The sequence below is a fragment of the Vulpes vulpes genome, chromosome 14 (assembly GCF_048418805.1).
Source record: "Vulpes vulpes isolate BD-2025 chromosome 14, VulVul3, whole genome shotgun sequence".
Lineage (NCBI taxonomy): Eukaryota > Metazoa > Chordata > Mammalia > Carnivora > Canidae > Vulpes > Vulpes vulpes.
The window spans coordinates 111,027,959-111,036,123 of NC_132793.1; the positions used below are offsets into that span (position 1 = coordinate 111,027,959).

Consider the following 8,165-nt stretch of genomic DNA (forward strand, 5'->3'; position numbering starts at 1 on the left):
ACATCCTGAGTCTATGACACCCTGCATTACCTGATGTAGACTTCTGTTTTACTATTAGCACTTCTGAGATTCTTCTCGATAATTTTAGCAAATCTGGTTGGCGTCATCTCATTGGCTGGAGTCTCCATCAAGTGGCGTGCCAAGTTTTGCCCAGAAGCAAAGAGGACGCCCTTCTGCCAGGCCTCCTGGTCCCCACTGGTAGAAGAAAGCACAAGGTGACTATCAGACAACTTCTCAAGATTCTGTTGCAGCTAGAAGGACTGTTACCCTATAATAACAAAAGGGGAAGATTCCAAGTAGAAAATGGACACATGGCACCTGGTCATTCTCTGCTCTGACTCAGGGCAGCAGGTACAAAGAGCTAGAAAACAGGGCCCTGGCCTGAACTGAGCTAGAGGAGGTAGGCATTTCACATTCTACATGCTAGACTGATGGGTCTCTGAAGCCCTAACTCAACATGCAAATTGATGGAAGAGGTTTCCATCTTTCCAAAGGCCATTGTGTCCTCCTTCACTGCAACAGGGATGATGCAGCCTCAGGTGCTCACTGTAGAGCAAGCATATTGCAATAGTCCTTATGTAAAAGTGAAGGCCCTTCTGCCTTCTTTTTGCCTGGGTCAGGGCTCTGAACATAATCATACCAAAGGGCAAGGACAGGCTTTAAAAGAAAACAAATGAACATGTGTTTGATGATCTCGACTCTTCTTATGCACAACAGGAATTCATAGAAGTGGCACAAATATGGGGGATTTACCATGTGCCATGTACTTGACAGCATCTTTCAATCATCATAAAAAAGCCCTGTAACATTGGAAACACAGCTCCAACGAATGAATGAAGAAAGTGAAAACAGAGATTTCTGGTCATTTCACCAAGATTACCCAGCCAGCAAGTGGGGGAGCCAGAATTCAAAGCCAAGCTGGTCTCAGAGATCTCATTCCAAACCCCTCCATCACAGCTGTGAAGTACTGCGTTGAAAGACCCCTACTGTCCTCACAGCACCATCTCCTGAAGGTCACTCTGCCTATTCCTGACAGCAGAGACTTCATCTCCTAGAACCCAGGATAGGGCTGCAGTGTAGTAGGTACTCAGTAAGTCTGCTGAAAAATGAGTCTCCCTACAATGAGGGCAAGACCACACAGGACTAGACCACTTAGCTCTTCATCTGTGCATCCTGGCATTTAACATAGTGCCAGCAGATGCTGGCTAAATGGAAATCATTTGCATCAAAACTTGCTGGGACATGTCTATTACTTCATTCCCTTCCTCTTCAGAGAGCTAACTTAGTTTGGCTTTCTCATAACCAGCAAGCAGAGAGAGGTCTAGGAAGCCATGGGTTGAAACATGTACCTGACTGAAGCCAGGAATAGAACATGGGGACAGTTACCATACTCTTAAAATGGCTAAGGTGATGGGGAAGGTCTCAGACAAACCACACGGCAGTGCCCATACTGAAAAGCAGGCAGCACATATCCAAAGGCCCTGCTATCTGAACATCAGGAAATGCAACCCTGATCTTGCTTTTGTTCCTTTACCTTCCATGGAGCTGCGCCGACACGACTGGCTTCTTCTTCTGCTTCAGGTCATCATACTCATAGAGTCCAAGCACTGCTCCTTCCGCAGCCGCCTGTGCATCTCCACAGGGATCCACCTCCACGGAAGAGAGTTCCAGATCTTGAACCTGCCTGCACCCCGCTTCAAAGGACAGAGAAAAACCAGAAAAATGAAGTCAGTCAGAGGCAACCCAATAGTGGAGGGCAGAGGCATGGTTGCAGGCTGGGGTTCAAATCCCAGCTGACACTTGACTTTTCTGAGCCTCCTTCTGCAAAGTGAGGATGTGTACACACCTCACAGGTAGTGGGTGAGATATTCATAGATAAAAGGACTGGTCTAGCTCCTGGTAGAGTGGGCCTTCAGAAGGGGCTTCTATTACTGTATGACTTCTGAAACACAAGAATTTCCTGACACAGCTTCCCAGTCACTAAGAGCTGGCCAGATTAAAAATGGCAGAGAAATGATGACACTGAAATGATATCCAAAGGACTGAGTAAAGTCCATTAGTAACAGCATTTTATGACGATCAGGTCAGCAAAAAGTCCCAAATAATAGTTATGAACGAATCACTCAACACGAACTTTGAAAGTAGATTTAATAAGCAGAGATGATATCCATGGGGCCAAAGCTCAATCAAAATTAGCACCGCCTCAGCAATGTCTTTCAAAGCATCTTTAACCACAGTCTCTGTGGTAAAGGTCTCCTCCTGCGGCTCAGCTCTGAAGTGACTCAGTGGCATCTACTCAACTTGTAAACTGTGTATGTGGCAAACTGCGACATGCAGGTACCTTCAATACCTAGTAATAAGCAAGCACCCCGTACCTTGCATCCATTTCCTCTAACCGTAAATAAAAGGATTCCACGTCTCTTAGAAGTCAGGCAACACAAAGTGTGTATTACAAAGCAAAACAAAAAACCAAAGAAAACAAAAAAACCCCACCATAACTTTCTGGTAAAATAGAGCCCTAAGGTCAAACTGCATGAGTGAAGAAGTAAATGGTCGTGAAGCCTCCAAACACAAGCTATGGACACTACTGAAAGTAAAATTCTGTGACGCCTGGATGGCTCAGTGGTTGAGTGTCTGCCTTGGGCTGGTGTGTGTGTGTGTGTGTGTGTGTGTGTGTGTGTGTGTGTGTGTGAGAGAGAGAGAGAGAGAGAGAGAGAGATCCCCGGATCCAGGACCAAGTTCTGCATAGGGGCTCCCCACAGCGAGACTGCTTATCCCTCTGCCTGTGGCTCTGACTCTGTGCCTCTCATGAATAAATAAACAAATCTTAAAAAGAAAAAAAGAAACTAAAATGCCACCTGCTAACCTCCTGTATCCATGTAAGGTCAAGCATACTGTGTAAGGGCAACTAAGCATTTGGTCGGGTGTTTTCTGTGAATGTGATGGGGATTGTGACAGTTAAAAGGACCAAGCAAAAGGAAAAAGATATCTTAAAGAGGACATCATCTAGACTCTCCATAAAAAACACAAACCCAAGCAAACAAAAAACAAAACAGACTTTCCATTAACCTTAAACTTTAAAATGGAAATCACCTGCAACCGCGACTCTGATGTTCTCTTTGCCTTCATGCCAGTTCTCCTGGTCATCGACTCCAGCTGCCTTTTTGCCAAGGCCAACCACCACCACACTGGGGAAGTCCTATTCAGCACACACACACAAGATTAACTACTTCACATCTTTAAAAAAACATCCATTTCTCTGGGAAGGGTACGTGAACTCCCACACAGCTACCTTCACCTCTGCACAGGAAGCTCACCGTGAAATTGGGTTGTTTTGTTTTTTTTTAACCTGTACCTTGGCAAAATTTTACCACTTCTGTGTTTGAAAGGTAGAATGAGGATAATCTTGCAAATAATTCTATGTAAGCTAGTGCCACAACTATAGAAATTGAACAAAGAAAGCCTCAGATTGAGAGGCTGTGCTTCTTGACAGTGAATTGCCACTTTACAACCTTAAGTTGCTATTTATGGCTTTACATAGGAATAAAAGCATACATATAATCGGATACAAAATTTTCTGCACTGCTATGCAGCTACAGTCCTTGGCACTCAAGAGGTGCTCACTGAGGCTTTGCCAAATAAACCGTATCTTCATCTCATACCTCATGCAGACCGTAAAAGGTTCGGGTTTTGCCTGCCTTCAGAGGAGGTCCAGATCTAAAATAAGAAGAAATATTTGTTTTAAAAACTAGTTGTCTCTGCTCCTTTGGGAAGTGATATATACATACATTCAGTGTTATTACAATACCCTACTGCTTCTGTGAATTTACTGCATTTATGTTTTTATCAAAATACAGAATTCTCTCAGGTTAGGTTTTTCAGATGCGGCACTTCTAATGCTAGCTCCACTATCATTTAGCAAACTTCCACATTAGATTTAGTACAAACTTATTTGAAAACAACTACAGAGAGCAATGCCATGGATGGGTAATGTGTGGCTACAGAGCAGGGCTCAGTACCAGATGAAGGTGCTCAGCCCTGAATCTCACATCTCACATCTTTCATAATGCCTGACCCAACCATAGCATTCAGCTTGGATGCTGTTGGGGTAGTGTTGGGTGGGAGGAGGTTCTGTACAGATGGGATATGGGCAAATTCCAAACAAAGCAGGTGGTGAAGAATAATTATAGCCAGAGGACTGGATGCCCTGGTGCTGCAGCTGATAGCTATCTGTCAAGAAGGCCAGGCTGTACTGTACTCTGACAGGTTGGCTTTTGGATTAATGAATTAATCACAGCACTTGAGAAGGCAGTCTGCTGGTGAAGGACGGGTAATTGAGAAGGGATGCAAATTCTATTACCCGGGGATAAGATAATTACTAGAATTATTAGACTACATTTCAATAGGTCATCCATAATCTGAATAATATGGACCTGCAGTGACTATTATTGACACTCTTCTGCCAAATGTGTCCTACAGCTCAGAAGGAGTTGGAAACCCCAATGTTTCTGTACCTTCTCTAAATCATAGCTAATCTGAGTCCTCCCAATCGCAGGCCCCACTCAGATTTACTGAATTAGAATCTATAGTCTCACTACACTTTACCCTCAGGTGATTCACTTTGAGGTGCTGAAACTCAAGACACACCAAGAAAGGAGTTGTACCCATAAGCTGTTTTGAACTAGTCCAGGGACAGGCTGTTTCCCTAAATGAAGGGACATTACAGGAGGCAGACAGGCTGGTGGAAAGGCAGGCGGGTGGATGATGGCAGGCTGAGGAAATCTGACACTTTCCAGATCTTTTTGGGTCAGTCTTTCTCAATATGTTTCTGATTTGAAGTGGCCTGACTTCCCAGAATTACAGACTCACTCATACCAAAAGGCAAAATACCAAAATGCATTCCAGGGACAAATACTTTCACTTCCACTGGGAACATACTGGCCAACTTAACTTCCCTTTCATTTTTATCTCCTAACAATAAAGCATTAAAAAAACAACAACAACAACAACAACAAAAAAAAACACCTCTCTTTTGATTTCAGGGCATTTTAAAAACTAGAACCCACAGGTGAATACTTACATGTTCAAAATTTCTCTCAACTTTCCAGACACCAATTTATTGAAATTCTCTCCTGCATTTGTAAACTGTGGCACATCATCTTCTTTGTCTTTGGTATAGATTCCTAAAACAAGACCCTGAGAAAGAACAAGTGGGAAAAAGCAAACAAACAAACAAACAAAAAAGAGAACCATTAGAATAGTTCCCTTAGGGGGACTCGGAGGTCCCCATGTTTCAGAAGAAGCAAATAATTCTACCTAAACTGTGTTCCCCTCAAGGACAAAGCTGAAAAAGAAACAGCTATACTCACATCCTGTCTAAATGTTTCAAATCCCTGCCAAAGCACGACTGCAAGTACTACCTGTCCTGCATCTTCATGGTCCCCCCCCCAAGAAAGGGCTATCACAACATAAAGGGTTTTCTTTATTTCCAAAGAAAGAAGGGCGGAACGGTGTTTTAAGAAAACAAATCCAGGGCAGCCCTGGTGGCTCAGCGGGTTAGCGCTGCCTTTGGCCCCGGGCGTGATCCGTGGTCCTGGAATCCCAGGATCGAGTTTTGCATTGGGCTTCCTGCAAGGAGCCTGCTTCTCCCTCTGCCTGTGTCTCTGCCTCTCTCTGGGTGTCTCTCATGATTAAATAAAATCTTTTTTAAAAAAATCCATTTTTAGCCAAATCAGACCTCAAAGGGATTCAGACTATGCCACCCCAAAATATGCCACTTGGGTATATCGATTATTTTGAGCTAAAGGCACATGAGAAACAGCAGGTGCAAGAAGAGCTCTCTGACATCCCACTTGCTACCTAAAAGCGGGCAAAAAATTTCCTGTAAGAAAAATGCTGTCCCTGTATGGAGAAAAGAACATTCTTATCCCCAGAGACTGGGAGTCATCAGCAAAATGGACCTACACAAACAAACCTACCAAAGTAACTCTTATCTTCTCCCAATTAATTCCACCCATACACCTCCTAGTCACTGTCACACAATTTACTGCCCCAGCCCAACCCCCTTTGTCTTGTCACATCCCCACAATTGCTCGTTCTCTGTTTAAAAAGGTCCATTAAAATAAATAAATAATAAATGGTACATAAACTTTCAAGGCTTTTGGGTCTTCATTTTCTTTTCAAAGATGAAAAATTATCAAATACACTTTGTACACTTTTCCCTATTAATCTGTCCTATATCTGCTTAATTCCCACATCCAGCCACAGAACCCAGCAGAGCAGAGGGAAGTTCTCAATCTTCAAATGGAAATATCAGGTTTCCTGGGATGCTACCACAGTCAAGCCAATGGCTGCAGTTGCCAATACGAATAAGCACTCTGGCCAACTCATGGGCTGCAAGAAGAAGGATGCACCCTCACAGCGAGGCAGGAGGGGCAGGAGCAGAGCACTTAACCTACTGGCTTCCCTGTCACACCTCAAACAACTGAAAGAAGGAAGTCAACCCAGAAATCACTATTAGTCTTTGTGTGGCAGTTTTTGACTTTAAAATGTTTTCTGCCTTATGGCAACTCTATGAGGTGGAAAGAACACATACTCTTCTTCCCACAGACCACCAAGAGCCAGAAACCTGGTGTGACCTACTAGCCCATGTGCAATCGAACTGAGTAAGAATCCTAATTACCTTCTCTTGACAGTCCTGCATCTGTCCCCCCCCCCCCAAAAAAACATACTGGCACTTGGAGCAGTGTCCTTTCTCTTTTCCATTAAAAAAAAAAAGAAAAGAAAGAAAGAAAGGCTGGCTTAGTGTGAGTAACTTTTCCAGATTCTTACTTTCCTAAGAGTGCCCAGTACCCGGGATTCAGTGGAACAAAGGGGGTAACTGAAGAGATAGGACCCAGCTGTCACCTGTGACGGACGTTGCACAGGGCTGGAAAGAACAGGGGACAAGGCATCTGGTCCCTCTGCCACCTGCGGGACACCTGGAAGCTGGAGCTCAAGCCCCATCTAGAATATTCCTCGCCAGGGGCATTTCTTTCTGCTCCTTAAGCAGGACTCCCAAGCTGGTGCTCCTTCCGCCGCACAACTCCGCTTTCCAGATTCTCCACCTCCCAAGAGTGACCTTCTTAATTTTTTTGAGCTCAACTACCTGGAAAAGGCTTTCCTCCTGCAAGACGCTCCCGTTTTAATTTCACGAAGATATGGGTCCCTGCTCAAAGCACTGGAGAAACCATATTCTTCCTCTACAAACTCAGGCAATTAATCTGGTCCCTGAGGACCTGTTTCCCCGTCGGGGGGGAACGGGAGGAGGAACGGAGCCCGACATCGGCGGCCTCTGGGGCCTTAGAGGACCTGCACCTCACCAGCGCGGGGGTCGTCCCGGCTACGGAGGCGACGACACCGACACTGTCCTTTCCAGGGCACAGCGCGAACTAAACAAAACGAGGGATGAGGACGGAGCGGGAGCTCGGATCCTAGCATCCCCCCAGCAAAGCAGGGAAGAAGGCCGACGCTCGGCGCCCCGCTCGGGGGATGGGCAGCCCCGGCCACCCGCCCTGCCGAAGCCCAGCGCCGCCAAGACAGGGACTTTTGTGCCGGGTGTTGCAACCTGGCGCAGGAGCCCGGACAGCGTGACCTCAACCCGCCCCCAAGCTCCGGTCGCCCAGGGCAGGACTCCGCGACGGCCTCTCACCTTCGTCATGTCTGCTGCGGAGAGACCCCGAACCCAGAGCCGCTTCACGCCCAGACGTCGGACGACGACTCGCCCGGCAGCCGGAAGGGGCAGCAGGAACATGTTCCCGGCTCGGCCCCCGCGCCGCCTCCCTGCGAGCACGTGGCGCTCGGCGGGTACGGGCGCCGCCTGGGGGCGGGGCTTCCGGGGCCAGCGCGCGCGCCCAGGGGGCGGGGCCGGGCCGGACGTCAGGGGCGTGGCCGCCGGGGGCGTGGCTTTTTGGCGCGGACCGACTCGCACGAGGACGAGCTTGGGCGGGACCGAGCGTGCGTGCGCGTGCGGGCAGGAGGCGGACGCCAGGTGGCGGAGCGCGAAGGCACGCGCCCCCGGACTGGGCGGGGCTGGGACGGACGCGCGTGCGCCGTGGAGGCTCGGGGGGCGTGCCAGCGTGCGTGCGCCCTGCAGGCCGGAGCGAGGAGGCGGGGTCGAGGGCGGG

General features: G+C 47.4%; 1 protein-coding gene across 1 annotated transcript in view; it reads right to left on the minus strand.

Moving 5' to 3' along the window:
• Positions 1-7,960, minus strand: part of LAP3 (leucine aminopeptidase 3) — a 26,172-nt gene extending 18,212 nt beyond the window's left edge. Inside the window, exons 1-6 of the mRNA XM_025998690.2 lie at positions 7,691-7,960; positions 5,081-5,196; positions 3,663-3,717; positions 3,094-3,199; positions 1,535-1,694; positions 31-195 (exon numbers count right to left, since the gene is read on the minus strand). Of these exons, the coding sequence (XP_025854475.1) occupies positions 31-195; positions 1,535-1,694; positions 3,094-3,199; positions 3,663-3,717; positions 5,081-5,196; positions 7,691-7,792 (704 nt within the window). The 5' untranslated portion in view covers positions 7,793-7,960. The remainder of the gene's footprint in view (positions 1-30; positions 196-1,534; positions 1,695-3,093; positions 3,200-3,662; positions 3,718-5,080; positions 5,197-7,690) is intronic.
• Between the last annotated feature and the right edge of the window lie 205 nt (positions 7,961-8,165).